Source organism: Heloderma suspectum, chromosome 1, assembly GCF_057233095.1.
Source record: "Heloderma suspectum isolate Gila_16-S chromosome 1, 16-S_ref, whole genome shotgun sequence".
Lineage (NCBI taxonomy): Eukaryota > Metazoa > Chordata > Lepidosauria > Squamata > Helodermatidae > Heloderma > Heloderma suspectum.
In genome coordinates this window covers 366,606,780-366,629,786 of record NC_139458.1, presented here as the reverse complement: position 1 = coordinate 366,629,786, position 23,007 = coordinate 366,606,780, and the positions used below count along the sequence as shown (strand labels likewise).

The following is a 23,007-nucleotide window of genomic DNA, read 5'->3' as shown; positions in this document are numbered from 1 at the left end:
GATAGGCAGTGAGGAATTGGGAGCGAGGATTTGAACATACTGGCCAAGGAATAATAGCGGCAGCAGAGGAAGGAGTTGTGTGCCATTTAGGATCATTGAAGGGTGGCAGGGCAAGTGTGTGCAGTTCACAAGGGATACAGTTCTCATTAAGGGGTACAGGTAATATTAAACTATTTTCAGGACTCTGCTCAGATCACTGACCTGGTAAGTTGTACACAAATGATCTGATAATGAAATGAATAATGCATAGTATGAATTACAGCTTCACACACTGGACCATAGACGTAAATGGAGAAATATAAACAGCAATAGCTCCATTCATTTTTCAGCCTTTTAGATTGAAGATAGAGCAGATTACATGATAGCAGGATTATTTCACACTAAAAGTTCTTGTGTTCTTGATTCTATACTTTTTTCTGTTACACAAATCAGAATATATCACATCTCGAATTCCTCCCATCCAAGGATCTAAGAATACTTACACCATCTTGAGCTTTGTGAAATTTAACATTCCTGTTTTTTAGATGTAAAGCTGGTGCATAGTAGTGAGCCTTATGGTCATACAGGAAGTTCACTGTGATGCTAAGAATATAAAACAAATCCTTTGTCTACAGGCTGTGCTCTTTAATGACAAGGCCATGTTTCCTCTTTATTTGCCACATTAGATTTTGTAATAATAAAATGCCATCCCAGTGTTCTGATGCTAGAATATTAATAGCATTGTGAGAAAACTGTACATCAGAATGCAGAGCACAGTGGAAAGATGGGATCCAATTACATGCAGTTGATGCTACTTCACAGGTCCCATGTTGGAAACTCCATAGAGAATTTACTACCAGGGTGGATTGATTTAAATCAAGATGCTTTAAATCAGCAAGAAAAATGGTTACTGATTTAAATGAAGTTTCCCTTGAAACCTTTGCATGGATTTCCTGAACAATGGTGCAGATTTGACCACTAAGCCATGTTAATTTACAACTAAATAAAGTATTATTTACACTGTTTCATTCTTACCAGTAGGCTTTGCATCTCTTTGTTTCACTGTATATATTTTGCATGCTTTCCTTCTTACCTATAAAGGGAATGTCTTTAACAAATTCTCATATAGGGTCTTTTTATGACCCACACACGACAGTTTGAGGTTAACAGTACACCCTGGAACATCTCTCCTCAGAAATAAGTTCCATTGAGTTCAATGGGGTTTATTGCTAGGTAAGTGGGTATAGGATGGAGCAACAGTGTGAGAATACAGGGAGATGCACACTGGACAATTGTGTCTGTTCGTCCTTCTGTTTCTTTCTTTCTTTCTTTCTTTCTTTCTTTCTTTCTTTCTTTCTTTCTTTCTTGTGTTACTCCTTTTTGCTTCTCTCTGTCTTCGCCCAGCCTTATCCTCACAAGAACAAACTAGCGAACAAAAATGAAATGCCCATGACTGATAGGTCAAAGGAAGGTTTGATAGTTACTGGGTTGAAAAAGAATCCAATTTGAGTTTTTAAAAATCCAATTATTTAATTTTTTTAAAGCATTAATTTGTTATTCGCCCTGCTATATTGGGTCAATTCACACGTAATTATTTGCCATGCACAGGCAGGACAGAGCAGATACGCTGCTGCATCGCATCGCTTTTATTAACAACCTATGATTGGCTGGGTCGTAGGTTGTTGAGTGTGATGTGCAAACCCAGGGCACTAGGTTGTTTAGGGGCTCACTCCCCTAAACAACCCACTCCCGCTTGTGCATGTGAGAACCAGGTTGTTGTCTTTCTGTCTTAACAAGTCCTCTATCTTGCTTGGCCCAACCCCACCACCACATAAGCACAGAACAACAATCCTATCTAGCCTGTGCCTTTGCACATGTGAATTTAGTTAGAGAAACTGAAAGCCCAGAACTTTCAAGAAGCAAGAGCTGTTAGGTTGGACAGAGCCATAGAATAGAATCATAGAATAGTAGGGTTGGAAGGGGCCTACAAGACCATCAAGTTCAACCCCCTGCTCAATGCAGGAATCCAGGTCAGAGCATCTCCAACAGATGGCTGTCCAGCCTCATCTTGAATGCCTCCAGTGTGGGAGAGCCCACTACCTCCCTAGGGAATTGGTTCCATTGTCGTATTGCTCTAACGGTCAGGAAGCTTTTCCTGATGTTCAGATGGAATCTGGCTTCCTGTAACTTGAGCCCATTATTCCATATCCTGCACTCTGGGATGATCGAGAAGAGATCCTGGCCTTCCTCTCTGTGACAGCCTTTCAAGGACTTGAAGAGCGCTATCATATCTCCCCTCAGTCTTCTCTTCTCAAGGCTAAACATGCCCAGTTCTTTCAGTCTCTTTTTCATAGGGCTGTGTTTCCAGTCCCCTGACCATCTTTGTTGCCCATTTTCATGAGATGAAAAACTGAAATTGTTGTCCATGTTTGATTGGTAGGTAACTCCATTTTTATGAGAGTGCCAGTATAGGTTTAATATGTGTATGATTAAATTTAATTGTAACTGTGTTCTTTTTTTAAGTTAGAGAAATTTAGGATTTTATTTATGATGTTTTTTAAAAATAAAAAATCTGACCCTATTTAATTTTTTTTTAATCATCAATTTTTTATTCATCTCCTCTACTATAGAGGATGCAGAATACAGCAAAGCTTATGGGAGTTCCTTTGCTCATGTTGCCAATGGACATTTACGGTGAGAAGCTAGGATCTACTCTCTTCATTCCACCACTGACTTTTGTGAATTATCTTCATATCTGCCCTGCCTCTTCTGAATTATGAGAGTCACAGGAGAATGTAATAATGTGTGCAAGTCCCTAACTGCCATTTTGCACTCAAGGGTCAAACTTCACTGAGTCCAGCACTGCCCCATAGCTTCACTGTCATTACTCATTCTATATGCTATGATAAGTGAGCATAGTTTAGGAACAGATCTGAAAATAACATTCCTAAAAACTTTCAAATAGGAGCCCCCTTTATACAGAACTGAGGAAATACTTAAATGTCAGGGCACCAGCATTGCATTTTTAGTAGTTGGGACAGTTCCACTTCTATCTTAGAAAAATATAGTGTCTTGGTAAAGGAAATGGAGGGAGCAATCCTATGACCGCTAGACAGAGGCTAGACAGCCAGAGGATATGTTGTTTTCTGGCCTCCCCATAATTCTGTGCTGCCTCAGAGGCAGCGCAGAACAACCCTGTCCTTCATGCTCGCAAGAGTAGCGCAGAACAGCCGGAAAGAGGCATGGCTGGGGGCATTCTGGGGTGGGGAGAGTGTAACTGCCTGTATGACTCAACTTATGTGTCGTACATCAACCTCCTTCCCCGCTCTGTGCTCCTGCGGCTAGACAGGAAAAAGCTGTCTAGCCGAAAAAGCAGGGCAGGAGGAGTGCAAAGGGAATGATCCCCTCCGTGCTTCTCCTGCCCTGTTTTGGATAGGTGGTCGCCTCTGAGTTCAGAGGCGGCTGCCTATCTAGATAGGATTGCTCCCTAAGAACATAATGTCCTTTACCATTAACATTTGCATTAGATGCAAATGTTCCACTTCTCCTTTCAGCAATTCTTGCAGATCTGTCTTTTGGCTCCTAGTTCAGTGAAGGTTTCCACATACTCAAGAAACACCTGTGTAAAGAGGTGGGGTTTGAGAACTTACTCCTGGGCCCATTCACACAAAATAATTATTGCTAACCCAGCAGTCCTACTGAGGAGAATCATGGTTTCCCCGTTCCCCTGAAGATAGCTGTGGTCTCACAGCAGCTGACCCATCCTGATGCTACTTATGGTATGCTCTGGAACAGCCTTTTCCAACCTGGTGCCACTGGCCATGCTGGGTGGGTATGATGGGTGTTGTGGCCCAGCATATCTGGAGGGCATCAGGTTGGGTAAGGCTGCTCTGGAGACTGGAAGTGACCAGTACTGTCTCTAAGAAGATTTGGGGCATCTAGAGAGGTTGTGTGATGGTACAGAGGTCATGTGGGAGGAAATGTGTAGCTTGGGAAACATGGAAAGGCAAGCCTCTCAGAAGGCCCTAGACATGCTGATTGCTTGGGTAAGTGGGTTGCCTGTATCTTGGCAGATTGTTGTGGGCCAGCTTTGTAACTTTCCTGTATTGATGGCAGAGCAGAGTAGCCCTGCCAGAAACTACAGCACATGCAACAATAAATTGATATAGGCCTAAATCAAATAAACTTATATCAATTGTAGTAATCCTAAAAGTTGCTTGGAAATTACACTTACTGTTTTTACAGGCTGGTTAAATTGGTGTACCAATTTGGTTTTGAGGTGCAATTAGAATAATTCAATTACTTCATTATGTGCAACCTCCCGTTGATTTCTTCTCACACAGCAAAGCATTTCCTCCCTCTCCTCTCCTCCCTGCTCCCATGCACCACCCAAATTTTGGGGGTAATGTGGGGGGCTGCAGGGGAGAAGGGGTATCCTTTTTGTCAACAATGTCCATTCTGCTGGTTGATGGACATCGTCAGATTTCACCCACACTGTCTGCATGAAGTTAAGTGCAATTTAAGGTGCATGGGCTGTTTATTGTACAGATAACAGTGCAATAAATGGTACAGTACAACAGTACAATTATCGTACAATTGAATCAAAATGTTTGAAAAAAAATCTGCATTGAGTATTTATTTTCAATATTTCTTTCATTTCCTTTTCTTTATCTGTGTGACTGAATATTAAAGATTTAGTAAATTAATAACAGAAGCAAGTATCTGTGGTGGCCTTCTCCACCCTGGTGCTTCCAGATCTTTTGGACTTTTAACTCCCTGGGTTCCTAACAATTGGCTATGTTGGCTGGGGCTGATGGGAGTCGAAGTCCAAACGATCTGGAGGGCAGTATGATCCAACTTTCAAGTTCCATCGGTTTCAGTGAAAGCAATTTAGGTCATGTGCATACTCAACAAACTATGATTTGAAAAACAGGAACCAGCTTCGGAAATGAGTGCATCCTCCCCTTCTTACCGTGTCTCTCTGGAGTGAATTTCTTCTTCCTTTCCCTTGTTTTTGCTTACCATGTTTTATTATTTATTTATTGCATTTATATCCCTCCTTTTTTCCTCTTGCAAGGAACCCAAGGCAGCATACATAATCCTCCTCTCCATTTTATCCTCACGACAACAACCCTGTGAGGTAGGTTGAGCTGAGAGTCTGTGACTGGCCCAAAGTCACCCAGTGAGTTTCCATGACCAAGTGGGGACTAGAACCCAGATCTCCTGACTCCCAGTCCAACACTCTAGCCACTACACCACACTGGCTCTCATGTTTTATTGTTTAATCCGCACTGATTATAACCATGATTCAGGCTAACCAAGTTTGCTGTTGACTAGATTTTGTAAGGAATTCCTGGTTAAGAGGAGAACCTTGGTTAGCACATCCATGGTGTTGATGCAAATGTGCTAAATCATGGTTAGGGCAAAAACGGGAAGGGTGTATTTGCTGCAGAGGAGCATTCCTGAGGCCGGCTTCCTGTTTGCAAGCCCTAGTTTGCAAGGAGCCAGCATCTGCACAGAACTATAATCTTTCTGAACTCTTTCCTTGAAATCAGTGGAGTTTAAAATTGGAGATCATTCCTCAATATTTCTTTTTTAAGATTAGAGAGGAGCAGTCAAGGAACGTGAAGCTAGCAGGGCAATCTTATGGTCCAGAAAATATAGCTGCTCTTTTGCTGGAGGTTCTTTGGTGTAACAACATGAGAACTTATGCTCCTTTTCAGAAATGGCAGGAGCACAATAATAGCGATTATGGATATAATATAGATATAGAAAGATATAGCAGCAGTGGAGCCCATCTCAGGGACTCCCTAGTAGCTCTGTTGCCCATTGTCAATATCAAATGTGGTTCACTGATGGTGCTTCTACATTAGCCATGTACAGAAGTCACCAATCAACAAGTGGTGTTGGCAGGAACACCAAGATTAGATCACAGAGCACAATCCATACCCCTCCTTACACACACTGCCCAGGAATGCTTCTAGGAAGAACTCACGGTGTCTCCTGCCAGTATAGCAGTAGAGCTAAGTGGTCAGGAAGCCAGCAGCCTATGCCTGTGGCCCCATGGGCCAGGGCTCCCCTCAGGCAGTTTTAAATCCCATGGCATTCCAAGCACAGCTACTAAGAGAACGTTTGGCAGAGAAATAGCCAAGTCCAGAGAGGAAAGGAAAAAGTACAGTTTCAATCACAGTAACCAGGCAGCTCCATATCCAGTAATTAGGAAGCCCGTACATAGCTGCAATAGGCCCCAGATCCTCAGAAGTATGGTTTGAGTCCAAGTGTGATGCCAGTGCTTCTACACAGACAATGCTGAGAACACTGTACACAGCATGTTTTCATTGACATCTGAAATAGTCCAGCTTTTATTTAAAAATATTAGTGGCAGGGTGATTCTGACAGCATCAGGAATGGGATGGTCAACCTATTTGTTAATGCAAATCCCCAGTGCCTTGGAGAGCTGCATGACATGTAGTCATTAAGACACCTCACCTATCCGGTGTAGTGAATTTCAAAGGAACTCTATCCAGCTTCTGTCCATGTGTCCCTCCAAAGCAAAATGAGTCAGGAGTGTTTGGCCAGCAGGGCAATTAGTGATATCGGGTGGATGTTTTTCCAAAATGGAAAATTCTCCATTGCTTTATTTCTCCATGGAAATATTTCCATTTTATAAATTCATTAGTAACAGTGATGGATGCCACTTGAAAATAAAATATTAGGCAAGCTTGGTAGTTTCAAAATTGTAATTAATGTTTTCAGGTGATTATCCCTAGCAAATATGTGATAGAACACATAAGTCGTTGAAATACATATATGTCTCAGTGTGAAATGGAACTCATAAGTTGTGACAGCAAAATTGACAGTGCCCCAACAACCTCAATGGAAGAGGTTTAGTATTGCAGTAAAAAAAATTCAACATAATATAACATTTAAATTGCATTAAATGTGCTTTAATTTTCCTTCTTAAATATTTCAGGTCAAATAGTTATGTATATATTTACATAAAAATGGCACTCAAGGCAGGGTAATACTTGTCATGCATTGAGACAAAAAATTAACATGGGGTACTTGTTTTAATTTTGTTTACTAAATACAAGTATGATAAACATGCTACATTAGATCACTCTCTGGGGCATCAGAAAATGTTCAGATGCAAGCTGAAAATTTTCAGATGGAAATTACTCTATGCGTTAATTACATAGGGTTATTAATGTGTTAACCCAATTAATTTGCAGAGGAACATTTTCTGGAAAATTTTCCAGTTTTTTTTTTTCTGGAAATCCACATAACTAGTGGTAGTAGGTGGAGGTGTTCACCAGCAAAGGTAGCTATGCTGACTATAGCTTCTCCTGGTCCATGGGGGTACTTACCCTGCCCTTAAGAGAACTGACACAATCCCTCTGCTTGAACATGGCTCAAACACTGAACCAGGTTCACCACTGCAACTAAGGAGGTCCATGAGCAAAAAGCAGGCTTCTCCTCATGTAAGTTGGATGCATATTCAGTTGCACTAAAAGCACAATGATAGACAGCATCTGCACTCAGATGCACATTTGAAGAATATATGAATTATATGAAGCTGCCTTATATTGAGTCAGATACCATTCATCCATCTAGCCCAGTACTGCCTATTTTGACTGGCAGCAACCCACACGGTCTTGAACAAAGCCCTTTCCTACCATTTGCTACTTGTTCCTTATAACTAGAAAGGAGAGGGATTGAACCTGGGTTCTGATCATTCTGTGTATGTGGAAAGTTACTTTTGACAGATAACTGGGTTAAGTGGTTTGGGGGATGGGGAGGAAGGGTAAAAGACAGGGTTTTTTTCATTCTCTTCACCTGCCCTACTGTGTTTCTTATGTGATATGCAGTATTCTATCACATCAGTTCTTAGGATGCCTTGGAGATGATAGTACACTGATTTCTCAGCCTATGTTCTTAAGTTTGCTTGCAGGTGTATGCACTGCCAAAAAAGAGGCTTATTATAGATATTGTGCACCAAATAAGATCTATCTGAAATTATTCAAGGGCACCAGCAAAATATATAGCTGCTGTCTAGCAGCATTTGTTTCCCTCCATAAGCCATATATTTTTAACTGCATCTTTTTGTGGGATTTCATTTGCAGAAACAATTCCTGGCATGTTAAAATGTGACGAGTTCCTTCATACCAGCTGAGTCTTTCAGCCAGCTGGGATCTCCACGTACCCTGGTGGTAATAATCCGCAGTGTTCAAAACCATACCCTTCAGTTAAGATTTTGAAAAATAATTCTTTTTAAATGCTACTTTGTAACTTTTTTCTAATTGCCTTGATTACTTATGAAATGTTTGTTCTTGATCCTTAATCTTTTGTATGATTGTGAAACCAGAAAAAATGTTTTTTAAAAGATAATAATTCTCAGGTTTTGGGCAGAGATGACATATCACAGTAGATCTGGGCTCCCTAGTGTGCTGCCCATGGGCACCATTGTGCTCACAAACAACTCCCTTGCCACCCAGCAGGCTCTTTGCTTCTCCTGGTTTGGTTTTTTATGGTGAGGTAGGTAATTACCTTTTTTTTTTTTAACTTGGAGGCTGGCATGCTACAAAGCAAACTCCAGAAGGAGAGAACTGTCTGAGGATGCAAAGGTTTTATTTATGGAAAATGGGCTTTCCATAAATAAAATCTTTGCATCCTGAGATGTTTCCCTCCCTTTTGGGTCTACTTTGGATGCTTACTGGCCTTTGCACCCCCATGCTACAAAGCAGAGCACCAACCTCCAGTGCCATCTTTTATTTCCAAACATGTCAGATTAAAATGGTGGGTGACTGCAGCCCCTTGCTTTATTTTGAACCATGCCCAGCCATCCAGAAAAAAGAAAGAGTGGGTGTGGTAGGAAGCATCCTGGGTAGCTAGGGGTAAAGTTTTTCTTGTGCTGGGTGTGTGTGCTTTGCGTTTTTTTGTTGGCGGTGGTGTGGTGTGGTGTGGTGTGGTGATCGGTGTACTGTGTGTGTTAGCTGGTTTGTTTATTTGTTTTGGTGTGTGTTTTGCCTGTTTTGTGTGTGAATGTGTGTTGCTTGGGGTGTTGAGTGCGTGTGTATGTGTGTTTTGCCTGGGGGTGGGGTTTGATGGTATACATGGGTGCTCTGCTTCACCAGTTTGCCTTCTGTGCAATGGATATTTTGTTTTACTCTGTGGGGGCAAATACATGATTTGGCGTTCGAGGGTCAGACCCTACCTCTGCCTTGTTCTCAGTTTCTTGGCCACATTACTTGTCTTTGAGCAGATTGATTTGATTTGTGCCTCACCTTTCTACCCAAAAATGGCACTCAGGGTCGCTTATAGTAATAATTAAAATAGTTTAAGGCAATAAAATACATTAAAATACAATAAAACATAGTAATTACAGAATAAAAAATAAAAAACAGCACCCAGCCCAACAGACCTTACAGGCCAAAGGCCTTCTTGAATATAAAGCAGTCTTTGCCAGATTGCCTTCTCTGAAATGGATCTTTTATTTTACTCTGCGGGTTCAAAAAATGGTTTTGCAGTTTGCAACTCACATCCTATCTCTGCCTTTTACTTACGTTCTTGGACAAGGTCCTTTTCTTTAGTCTCACCAGTTTGCCTTCTGTGACACACACCAATACCACAGTGCCAATGTATGTAGCTGAGCACCTGGCCTTGGCAGCCAGAGTTTAGCTGCATGTGAGGGACACTCATCCTATTGTTGGGAGGGAAGAGTTTTAGTGCATGACTGTTCAAATAAGAACAGGGGCTGTTCACATGACATGACTGTGCCCAGGCTGCAGCGTGTGCGGGGTGCATGCAGCTGCCATTTTTTTATATGCAAACCCCGCTTGGTGGTTGTTGTGTCGTGCAAACCTGATAACTGTGGTTTATGTGAGGGTTAAACAACCCTCACATAACTTGTGGTCTCTTTTTTTAGGGATATGCAAGGGTTGTTTAACCCTGGCATAACCATGCTCACCGGATTTGCATCACAAGGCAACTGAGCAGGGATTGCATATGCACTCTGGTGCCTGTGGGCAGTGTGGCTCATCATGGATTAAATAATGCACGACAAGCTGTGTTGTGTTATCTGAACCTGGTCAGTATGTACACTTACTGGAAAGCGGGAAAGGGGAGGCATGGGAGATAGTTGCAGCAGGTATACATTTCTACCAGAGCCCCCTATCTTTTACCTGTGTGGGGTGCAATGCTCTGACATCCCAATGGGGACTAGTGCTTCCCCGGTGTGTCTTGGAGAATATTCTCTGTACTTCTGTTTGGAAGAGGAACTGCACTTCAGTTCAGAGAAGACACAGTGGACTGGTTCACACAATCAACTAGCCCACTATGGCTTATTGTGCCAGTGACCCTTTTGAATATTCACTTTCTGGCTGCGGCTTGTCATGTCATGCAAACCCAGGTGGTGGGGGTTGTGCAAGAGTTAAACAATCATCGCATAACCCATGGCCTGTTCTAGGGTTATGTGAGAGTTGTTTAACTCTTGCACAACCCTCGCTGTGTGGGTTTGCACAATATGACAAACTGCAGCCGGGCAGTGAATATTCAAATCTCGCCTGGCATGCACCGCAGCCCACCATGACTTAAATAAGCCATGGTGGACTATGTTGATCATGCAAACTGGGTCAGTATACATACCTTGCAAAGACAAGCTGAGAGGAAGACAAGGGAGATGGTTGCAGCAGTTCTGCATCCCAGCATGTGTTCCCCGGTCTGATGCTTACCTGTGTGTGGCATGGGCTTAAAGTTCAGGGGGTAGGGCTGTGTGGCTCAGACCGCCTCTGGATTTCCCCAGTCTGGCAGTAAAGGAAGGTTTATGTGATGGGCTCACACATGGGCTCTTCTATCTTCTCTCAATTTCAACAACAGTTGCACTAAAGGACAAGATGGCTCTAGGACACTAGTGGAGTCAGCATGACTAATCAATTCATTTAGGATTCTCCATGTCACAAAGGGATTGCTTTTGGAAAAATGCAAATGCTGTCCTCTCTGCCTCATGCCAGAGATGCTGTCTATCAGATCCAAGGGATACCTGATCAGATTGGCCAATTAGAACCACTGAGGGGGATCTCACCCAAACTTTGAGTTTCTCCTCTTTGTTGCCAAGTTTCTCTTCTTTGTTGCCTTCATTAAAAGCTATGAAGGATAGCAACACCCTTATCTGCATATAGCTTCCTTTGTGAGTAACTAGCTGGAGAACTCATGTGTTGATCTTCTGAGCTATCATTCAATTGCTTAAGAAAATCCTTCCCCTAGGTGAGCCGGCCCTATAAGAGTAATCTCCATATCCAACTTGGCCTCAGTTTAGACTCTGCCTCGGCTTAGTTTCTGCCAGAATGACTACCAGACGAGGACCCAGCATGTGGAGCTTGTTCCAACCTTGCTAGAACCTAATTCTAGTTAGCTTTTCCTTTCTTTATTTTTTTTTTTTTGTTATTTTGAGCCCTCAGTATAGTTAGGGCAGGGGACAGTCCCTTTCCAAACCTAAGCTCCAACCCACTCAGGTCAGTCAAAGCATGACAAAGCAGAAGGCATCCTAATCCAGGTAACCCTCTCCCTGAAGAATGGTCTTGCTTCTGCTATGTGTGCTGAGATGTGTTAATATCTGCGTTAAATTCTTAATCTTTCTATCCTTCAACTTTTATTATCTGTCGCTGTCCAGCTTGGCTGCACTACTGCTACCAAGTCACCATATTCCAAGTTACCTCTTTGACACAAGCCTCCCTGGGTCCCCTGTATGTCACTAGAGCTAGTTCCCTACTGTATCTGATTCTCTTTTATGCTATTCCTGTCTTGCTGCAGGTCCAGAGTACTGGTTCTTTGATTGACTAACCAAAGTAAGAGCTTTAAGGTTCAATCCTACACATATTTAGACAGAAAAAAATCCGACAAATGCCCCAAACAGCCATGCTGGAAATTGCAGGTCTTTTTTCTGTCTAAACATGCATAGAATTGCACCTTTATAGTGGTCTATTTCCTTGTCATCTTACTTAAATATATGTTTCCTTTTTCTTTACAAGCAAAAATGTGACCAAACTTCTACATCTACGTTAATTAAAAATGGTTAGTCCCATCAAAGGCCGAATAAACATTGCTTTGGAAACTTTGGAAAGCAAGTTTGTTCAGGGTGGAAGTCCCACTATGTTCACTTGATTTACTCCTAGTTTAGAGTGCATTCTTGCTCAAAAAAGGTTGTGAGTTTGTTATTGATTCTTCTTATGGCTGCTTCTGCATGGACAATTAACTTTTCTGAACATTCTAAGAAGCCCATACCCACCTTTTTGCAGGTTTGGCCAGGGGTGCAGAATGGGTTAGAGGCAAATTCCCTCAGGGCCTCACAAGGTTGAGGGTCCCCAGTATATTGGTTCATATTTCTAAGACTACTGGACAAAAAGGGTTATGCATGTTGTATTATAACTATTTAATAGGCAATCCAGCATGTAGGGTATGTGAGTGAACTGGAAGAAACAGTTTCACTTTTGCAGCAGAAGCCTGGTGACTGGTTGGGCCTGTATAATCTCTTCCGGGACCAGAACACTCCAAACCTGATGGAACCATGGATAATTCTTGGTTAAGTTGTACTTGTTTCTTTTCTTGCTATCCACTTTTTTCTGCCCTTAGTTTTCCCAATTCATTGTAATAATAAATAATCAAATTATGCTGCTGTTCTCTTATATACAGTAGTGCCTATCCGATATTTGCCTTTGACTTTTAGGGCAGTGAGTGGGTTTACAGGGTCAAATAGGTAGCCTATTGCCAGTATTCCCTGCAGGCTAGCTGCAGTGCTGCATTGATTCCTTGGGGAGGACTGTAAGTCTGGACAAGCAATATCTATGAATTGGGGGTTGGAGGACTAGGCCCCAACACTACTTTGAGCTCTTCAGAGAAAACAAAAACACAGGATATAAATGGAATACATAAAAATAAAGAAGAATGCTCTGTTACATTGGTTACATCAGGCAAATGTTCCTTTACTAAACTGAAACTGGTAAAGGATCACCTAAGATGTACGTAAGAACTTAAGAAGAGCTATGCTGGATCAGACCAAGGATCCATCTAGTCCAGCATTTTGTTCACACAGTGGCCAGCCAGCTGCCTGTAGGAAACCTACGAGTAGGACATAAGTGCAACAGCACAATCCTGCTTGTGTTTATTGGCAACAGGTATACAGAGGCATACTGCCTCTGATACTGGAGGTAGCATACAGCATGAATAGTAGTCTTATGCTCCACGAATTTCTCTAATCCCCTTTTAAAGCCATCCAGATTGGTGGCCATCACTACATCTTGTGGTAGCAAATTCCATAGTTTAACTATGTGCTGTGTGAAGAAGTACTTCCTTTTATCCATCCTAAATCTCCCACAGGTCAAGAAAGGCAGAGAGAGCAATCCTATGGCTGCTAGACACCATCTAGTGGGCTAGAGGATATACTCATTTCTGGCAACCAGCCTTGGAGCCTGCACTCTGAGGTTGTTTGCCGGAAAACCAACCGCTCTTCTTATCCACACTGCCTCGGAGGTAGTACGGAGAAGCCCCATCCTCCACGCTCGCAAGAGGAGCACAGAGTGACTGAAAAGGGGTGGGGTTGGGGTGTGTTCCAGGGCAGGGAGAGCAGAGCTGCGTGTATGGCACATCCAGTGTGCCATACGGAAGCTTCCTCTCCTGGTCGACCCCCCGCCGCCGCTAGACAGCCGAAAACGGTTGTCTAGTGAAAAATAGCAAGGCAGGAGAGGCACAGAGGGAATGATCCCCCCGTGCCTCTCCTACCTTGCTTTGGATAGGCAGTCACCTCCGAGGCCGGAGGCGGCCACCTATCTAGTTAGGATTGCGCCCTTAACCAATGTATTATGCTATCAGCAGAAAATAAGCTTGCTAGGCTTATTTTTACTCTTTTGGTAATTTCTTTGGTACATTTGCCAAAATGAAAGCAAGGAAAAAGTCATTCAGGTAGGTTACCTGGTTAAATATTACATGATTTCTTAATTATAATAATGGATTTTTGTTTAAGTTATATAACGTCTGATAATTTCTGCTCCTAATTTTAGTAATCATAAGTAACATTTACAGGTACTAGGTAGTATCCAGTGGGCCTGCTCTGCCTCCGTTGGTTCTGTTGTGCTCGCGGGACCCACCACTTGCACAATGGGGCTTTGGAGCTTCTAAAAATAACCCAGAAACGAATTGAAATGGTTGTTTCCAGATTGGGACAGGTCAGTGGGGCTCCCTTCTGCAAGCTCCGCTGATCTGTCCTGTTCTGGAAATGAGTGTTTTTGTTCATTTTGGATAGTTTTAGAAGTGCCAAAACCCCTTGTTCGAGCGATGAGGGAAGTGCCCTTTCTCCATAGCATCCATTTCCAGAGTACACCTTTGGATAGGCGACCACCTGTCCAAAGCAAGGCAAGAGAGGCACAGGGGGGATCGTTCCTTCTGCGCCTCTCCTGCCCTGCTATTTTCCGCTAGACAGCCGTTTTCGGCTGTCTGGCCACAAGGGGGCTGACCAGGAGGGGAGGCTACTTTATGATGCGTTGGATGTGTCATACACGCAGCTCCATTCTCGCCGCCCCAGAACGCCCCCAGCTCTGCCCCTTTTCAGTTGCTCCACGCTCCTCTTCTGAGCACGGAGGACGGGCTTCTCGTGCTGCCTAGGAGGCAGCACGGATGGTGGTGGGGGGGTCGATTTTCCTGGAACCGACCTCAGAGCACGGGCTCCAAGGTTGGTTCCCGGAAAACAGCATATCCTATGGCCCTCTAGATAGTGTCTAGTGGCCGTAGGGTTGCTCCCTCCGTGTATGCAACATGGGGGTGGAGAGATAGAGCTCTGTGCCCTGTCATGTAACTTGAGTTTTGCCTCTGTGGAATTTAGATACTACTGGTGGTGTGCTGTGATTGGGTTACTATCACATGCTAATCTCAATCATTCCATGGTGGGTGGTGAGCTGCTTCCTAATGGTTTTCCATTCCCATTAACTTAAATGGGAGGGAAAATACTAGAGATATGAAGGCCTGGGAAAAAAAAACATTTTCCCTGGGTTTTTTTCCCCCCAAGGACTGTTTTTGTTTTGGATTGTGAAATATTTTCTTTTAGGATTATGAATAAAATATTTATGACAAGTTGTTACCCAGCCTTTACTCCCCACAAATGGTTTTTAAAACTATGTATTATGAAAACTTTTATAGAAAGACTAGAGATGTAAGATTTCTGGAAATAATGAAGCCATTGGGGGAAAATGTTTTTTCTAATCCTCTCTGTAAGAATTCCCAGCATAGTTATTTCTTCCATTCCTTATTAAAATTATTGATCTAATATATCTTTCACTGATAGAGATGTAGGGATACTCCAAGTCATGCTCAGTTTCCTAACATGTGAGTAGGGTCACCATAACATAATAAGGAAGAAAATGTGCATTATTGACAGTTTGGCTTGTTCTATAGAGTCCTGTGTTTCTGGGCTTGTTCTGGTGAGATGCTGCAGCAGTCATTGTAGTTCTAATCTAAAACCGACATGTGAAACAAATACTGTAGGTTATCCTGTCACTGCCACTGCCACCATATGCCACTGAACAGCATGTGGGTTATTCCACCTATGTTTTTTTAATTAACTTTGAGGCTTGGATCTACAGAACTCGCTGCCACAATTTTTAATGAAGTTCTCAATTTGACCCCAGCATTAGGAAATGCTGCCTCAGCTATAAAACCTTTTAACTGCTGCCACTCGAATAAACACTCTGTACCTAAAAGAAACTCAGTAGCTTTCTTCCTCTGGCATAGGCCTGGGATTGACACCACCACTAGAGACAACCTTTCAAAATGAACAAAAAACGATGTTCATTAATGGAAATGATTTATGAAAGTGAATAAAATGTCACTCTCCTAATAATAGGTTGAGATTGCTTAAAAGTTCTTAAATTAATTACGGTTGCTTACCATTCCTAAGATGAGTCTTTTCCAGCTAAATAAAATCCCAGTAGCTCTTCCTTCAGACCAGGTTTACCTAAACTCGTCCGCAGAAACAGGAACAGGAAATTCATAAATTTCCCTAAACTTCCATACAAACAGGAACAGATGCTGTACATCAGTGTTCCACTGCCTCCAGTTTTTCCTTTTCCTCCTGGCTTCTAGGATGCTTCAGAACTTCAGGGACTACTTGCTGAAGTTATGCCTAATCAGACATAAAATAGGAACCTAAAATGTATTATGTACAACTTGCTTTGCTCGTAAGGTTATCCTGTTTGGTATATTAAATTTAAAAGTATATTTATTCAGACAATCATGACAGATTTATTAATTGAGTTTATTTTTAAAGTGTTTAATTTTAACAATAATTTTATGAGCAAAGCAAGTTATACACAATATAATTTATGTTCCTAAAGCAGCTTTCCCCAACTTGGTGCCCTCCAGATATTTTGGACTACAACACCAGCATTCCTGACCATTGACCATGCTGTCGGGGGCTGATGGGAGCTGCATTCCCAAAAATCTGGAGGGCACCAGGCTGGAGAAGGCTGACCTAAAGCAACAAAGTGACTTTAGATCTGTAAAGAGCACTAAAAATATAAGTATTGCTTTTCTCCCCCTACCTTTCCCCAAAATTTCTGGGTTTTTTCTGAAAAACTCTGGAAAAAAATGTTTTCCCTCCCAATGGCTTCAACATTTCTGAAAATTTTGCATATCTAGAAAATACTTACACTAGTCCTTGTCCTGGTACAAGTTTATGTTGCCATTGTGAGCATGTTGTGGGAATGAGTGGGCTTTGGACCATGACCTTCCTTTGTCCCCACCCTGTTTTGAGCAATTTTTCTGACATAGTTCTGGCAGATTGCTGGCAGAGTTCTGGTGGCATAGCAGCACAGTTGAAGTGGTGTATCTGGAATTCTGGTGGTAAAAATAGTTTCTGCCTCATCCTAACCCCCTCTAGCCAGTAGATTTTTAAGTTAGGATTGCTGTGTTGTTCACTAAGTTGTAAAACCAATCCCCTCCATCCTTGGAAATGAGAAGGAGAGATTGGAAAGGACTGTCTTTTAAAAAAAGGTGTACTAATATGTCCAGTCTGTTCAGGTATTTGAAACAAGCAAGTCCCTTGATTTAAATCATGTCCGACTACTTTTCTGATTTTTTTTAATGTAAAAGAGTGCAATTGAAGTATCAACTTGCAGTACGTTTATAGATTCTTAAACAGGAAAGAGAAGTTCTTCATTTTTGCTATTAGAAAAACAGCCCACATTGCCTAAAGCATCTGCTTTCTATCCCTGGACAAAATTATGGGAAAGGGTATGATCAGGAGAGACCCAGTGGATCATCTGAAAACCTTCCCGAAGGCAGGATGTCCCACATCTAAAACATTTTCAACAAATGGTCGCTTAACCTCTTAATACCTACTAAGAAAGTGTTTGTCAAACTTTTGGGCTCCTCCAAATTAACAGCTAATTATCCTTAGAGCAAGGGTGGGCAACTTGTTGCCCTCCATATATTTTGGCCTATAACTCCCGTCAGTTCTAGCCAGCATAGCCAATGGTGAGGGATTGTGGGAGTTGTACAAGTAAACAAACAAAAGCCATGGAGGGACACAAATTTCCAATCCCTGCCATAGATGGAGAAGGGCACCAGGGGCTTTTGCTTCCCTGTGTTCACTGTGATCCCCTCTAGCCTTTTCTGTCTATTTTTCGGGAACTTCAGGATTCTGAACAGTTCAAGCCTGGCTCTCAGGTTCCTTGTTCCCAGGATGCAGAGGAGATTCAGTGTTGTGATCTGGACACAGTCTAGTCACAGCGCCTTGATGGCTTTTTAGCAGATAAGGCAGTATATAAATTTTAGTAATTAATAAATAGTCAGGGAAGGGCAACTTGTGGCCATCCTGATGCTTTGGCCTACAACTCCCATGATCCCTCACCATTGACTATGCTGTGTAGGGCTGATAGCACTGTAGGCTAAAACACCCGGAGGGCCACAAGTTGTCCATCACTGGTCTAGATCTTAGAAACTGGCTTCCTAAGGAGAGCCCAATAGGATCTGTTCCATGTCAGGCAGAATCTGCAGAATTTTATAGTAACAGGCTGCTCCACCCCTTCCTGGTTCTCAGCTGGCTCCTAATCAAGGGCCTACACCTACACTGGTTTCCCTTGCTCCCAAGTAACACTGCAGGAAGGGATACCACAGACATTAAGACAGGTGTTTCATTGTAGGTTCAGAGCTTCAAGCGTGGTCCATCATCACTTTTGCTCTTGAGGGTCTTGTGGCAAGGAGGGGGGTTCCAGAACCAGGGTGAGGGCCCAGGCGGTGAGGTCTCCTGTTTCCTTGGATAGGATTCTGTTGGGGGTGGTGGGTTCTGGCGGGTTCTTGGGCTGTGAATTTCTTGAGATCTTCTTCTGCACTGGGGGCTGCCATACTCTTCCACCCCACCCAGAGGAGGTTTCCTCAGAATTGGGGTCGGGATCCAGCTCGATGATGACACTGTCTGATATGTGGCTACTTTTGATGTGATACTTGTAGTATAAGGCAGGCTCTGAAGTTAAGGAGGTGGAGGAGCAGTGGCTCAGTGGAAGTCCACCTGAGAATTCCATCTGTTCTGTAATGAGTTCCATGTACAGGGAGCAGCATACAGATGTAATTAACAAATTATCTAGTATAAAAAAATGAGTGCTAATAATATACACTTTCCTGTAACAGTTGCTACATCAGGTCCTGAATGACATGGATGGCAAGAGATGAAAGTTGGATAATGGCTGGAAAACTGCATAATTGGAGAACTGTTCATGAGCATAATTTTGTTGCTGTTGTTGTTCAGTTGTGTCCGAATCTTCGTGACCCCATGGACCATAGCACGCCAGGCCTTCCTGTCCTGCGCTCTCTCCCAGAGTGTGCTCAAGTCCATATTCATTGCATCGGTGATGCTGTCTAGCCATCTCATCCTCTGCCGTCCCCTTCTCCTTTTGCCTTCAATCTTTCCCAGCATCAGGGTCTTTTCCAGGGAGTTTTCTCTTTGCATTAGGTGGCCAAAATATTGGAGCTTCAGCTTCAGTATCTGTCCTTCCAATGAGCACTCCGGGTTGATTTCCTTTAGGATTGACTGATTTGACCTCCTTGCAGTCCAGGGGACTCGTAAGAGCCTTCTCCAGCACCACAGTTCGAAAGCATCGATTCTTCGGCGCTCAGCCTTCCTTATAGTCCAGCTCTCACAGCCATACGTTGCTACTGGGAAAACCATAGCTTTGATAATACAAACCTTTGTCAGCAAGGTGATGTCTCTGCTTCTTACTATGCTGTCTAGGTGTGCCATAGCTTTCCTCCCAAGGATTTAATTTCATGACTACAGTCACCATCTGCAGTGATCTTGGAGCCCAAGAAAATTACATGAGGTTAAATATTTACTTGGAATAATGTAATGACTTATTTCACAAGTCTTTGTTTGATATATACTTTTAAAGTCTGTTAGATTTAGTTACAAAGACCTTGAGAATTCATCTTGTGTTTGAACTTCTATTATTATTTTTATGCATGTATGGATTGTTTTGGCATGATAAAGATCAGTAGTTTGATTTTCCCCACTTATAAGAGCTGTGGTAATTTGGGCCAGGAAAACATTTTCATATTGGAGTTAGTATTGTATAATTTATTTTTACAAATGTATTACAACATTTTTGTAAAGGACTGACGGTATGTGTGTAAAATATCTGTGAAGGATTTAAAAGCCAAGTGTGTTTCTTTTTCTTCTCTTCTAGGCCCTTGATGAGCCTCCATATTTGACTGTGGGTACTGATGTGAGTGCAAAATATAGAGGGGCCTTCTGTGAGGCCAAGATCAAGACAGCCAAAAGACTCGTCAAAGTCAAGGTATGTATGTATATTTAAAATAAAAATCTTGCAAAGCAGTCCAGTGTGTGAGTATAATGCTGAGCTATTCTGAGGGCGGAGCAGGGGGAGGGAAGAGAGAGAGAGAGCTGGAGGAACTTATTCCCTAAGATTGAGTGTCCAGCTGCCTTCTAATAGATTAACCTGCTATCAGCTGGGAACTCATAAAAGTTTAAAGTTATTCGAGTGGTGGGCATCAAATGTAAAGAGCATCAGCATAGCATTAGTGTTGGGTTTGTTTGTTTTTTAACAGTAACTCCAAAATGTTATCAGTTCAGTAATCACAGTTTGAAAATGTGTAATTGTAACCATCAAATTAGGAAGACATAAATTAGAATTTTTGCAAACCAAATTGTGTCATGAGAATTTGTTTGATAAGAGATTCTCCTCCCCCATTGATCTACCATATGTTGAAGTAAAGTTTTCCACAATCCTTAAATATTCCAGCCACCAGTTGTTTTTGCTGCTTGTTCTCTACTAAGTATGGTGGTCTAGTATTATTGCACATAAAGTGGAAATTGGTGGGATTGGATTGTTATGGCACACACTCATGTCTCTGAGTCCTGCCACTTTACTGAGATGGACCAAAATCAGTTGTTATACAGTGCTTGCACAACAATACACACCTATCTGTATATTTTATTGTTTAATTTTAGCTCATAGGCATGTGGTCTTCCATTTAACAGAATGGGATTTCTGTGGTTTGGGCCATAGTGCCAACATTTCCAACATGTGTACTTTTAGCATATCATTTCATAGCATGGCTCGCAGTAATGGGCTAGCTATATCTGCTATGCAACTGTTATCCCAAATTGGCTTTAACTAGGGATCACTGATAGATGGGAGATGTTAAGTTTGATTCCAGCTTGTTGCTGCTGTCCAGTTGGTTGGCTTTCACAGGACTGTCTTGGAAGTCACACTTAGGACTTTTGGTGGGCTAGGTAAGAGTGAATTTGGCATTAGCTGGAAGAGATGTTGAAGATAAGCAGAACAGTTGGTGTTATGGATTAATTGTTTCTGAAAAGTATTTTAGGAAGAAATAATTTGTTGTGTCAGTGTATAAATACATAGATACAGTTGTTTAGTTCCATTTTCTTCAAAATATCACCTGTATGGAGATACAGTACTGTTTGTTTAAACAGTTTAGTTCATCAGTTAAATCCAAATCAGTTGATCTTCTAAAGTCTGTTTAATTGGTTGCCAGCCCTTATGGTTTCATTTATTAGATAAAGCATTTAAAGTCCTGTTTTCATGATTCCACTTAAAACATCCAAATTCTATGGGATTCTCGTGCTCCATCAGGGAATCTGTTTCTGTCTTGGGCAACAGCTCAGGTGAGGAGGCTTGGTGTGATCAAGATGGTTAGGTCACGTGTGGAGCTAAGGTTAGGTTTCAGGGCCTTAGTCAGCAATCCTGGAGCTAGGGAAATAACAAGTTACTCCAGCAAACTCTGAGAACAACTGGCAGGTTTTTATAGTCAGGCCAAGAGAGTCTTACTGGAAACTCCACCCCTTTAGGTGCTGCATCTGGCTGTTAAAGGGCCAGCGTAAGAAGAGCCATACTGAATCAGACCAAGGGTCCATCTAGTCCAGGATTCTGTTCACACAGTGGCCAATCAGCTGTTGACCAGGAACCCACAAGCATGACATGAGTGTATCAGCCCCCTCCTGCCCACGTTCCCTAGCAACTGGTGCACGTAGGCATACTGCCTCTGATACTGGAAGTGGCGTATAGCCATCAGGACTAGGAACCATTGATAGCCTTCTCCTCCAGGAATTTGTCTAACCCCCTTTTAAAGCCATCCAAATTGGTGGCCATCACTACATTTTGTAGTAGCAAATTCCATAGTTTATCTATGTGCTGTGTGAGGGAGTATTTCCTTTTATCTGTCTGGAATCTCCCACCAATCAGCTTCATGGGATGACTCCAGGTTCTAGTATTGTGAGAGAGGGAGAACAATGTCTCCCTATCCTCTTTTTTCATACATAATTTTGTACACTTCTATCATGTCTCCCCTTACTAGCCTTTTTTCCTGCAGGCATTGACTTCTCCTAGGGAATGAAGGGTGGAGAAAGGGGGAACAAGTTGAAGACTGCTCTCCAGGGTCTCCCTGATCACGAGAGGAGTCTGAAGTCCATTCCTCAGAGGGTAGTGGAGCCTCCTGGGAGTGGTGTGGACAAGATATGAAGTCCAAGGCAGTGGTCCCCACTTCAGAAGGACCAGAAATGTATTCTGATGCCTCCCTAGAGTCACTGTCACTGGAAGCTTCAGTCTCTGAGGGATGCCAGTTCTGGGCCATGACAGGGATTCACTTCCCTACAGTATGGACAGTATCACCATAAAGATAACATAGTATAGGTAACAACCTGTAATTGGGGTGTGTGTAATAGTAAAGTCCTATGTAATTATGTTATTATTGATTATATTTCTGTGCCATTCTTCCTTAAAGGAGCATACATGTGGTAATGCCATTTATTCTTAGAGCAATTAGTTCTGGATTAGACTGAGAGTGATTTACTCAAAGCTACTTTGTCGCTGAGCAGAGATCTGAAGAAAGGTTTCCTCAGTCCAAGTCTAGCAGTCTGTATTTTACATTAGCTCTCATGTTCCTTTTAATTGACCTTTTAAATGGTGGTAATTCTAATATTTCAGATTCTTTTTCAAGCACTATTTAGTACACTTTGCTACAAACTCTAATACTAGTACAGAATGGAGTTTTTCCAAACTGGAAGAATGGGAGGAGAAAGATGGGAGGAGATGTGCCAGATATAGTTATTAGACTGGTAGTAGCATAATCTGCAGCTTCTGTGGACTGCTTAAACTCAAGATCAAAAATATGGTAGCTGTACTTATCCTTGCAATGCTTTTATTGTCCTTTGAATTGTGTATTCTAGGTAACGTTTAGGCATGATTCGTCAACTGTGGAAGTTCAGGATGATCATATAAAAGGCCCTTTAAAGGTAATATAGCTGCATAATAATAAGCGTTTCCTGACACATCAGTATATTTATAGTAATGTATATGAAGGTTGTACTTACTGAACAGTTCATTTACTAGGCATCAAAATTATCTTCTGGAGCCTGAAAATTTTTCATTTAATCTGGATAGAGTGTAGTTTGCATAGTATTAAAATGAGGTTGAGTTGTTTGGAGCTGTAGAATTTAGGAAGAGGTAACTT

General features: G+C 42.2%; 1 protein-coding gene across 6 annotated transcripts in view; it reads left to right on the top strand.

The window, feature by feature from the left end:
* The window catches only part of ARID4B (AT-rich interaction domain 4B), a 132,864-nt gene that overhangs the window by 26,389 nt on the left and 83,468 nt on the right, over positions 1-23,007 (top strand). For all 6 annotated transcript variants that reach the window (XM_084828167.1, XM_084828164.1, XM_084828163.1 and 3 more), the window contains exons 3-4: positions 19,701-19,811; positions 22,724-22,789. In XM_084828167.1, coding sequence (XP_084684293.1) covers positions 19,701-19,811; positions 22,724-22,789 — 177 coding nt within the window. The remainder of the gene's footprint in view (positions 1-19,700; positions 19,812-22,723; positions 22,790-23,007) is intronic.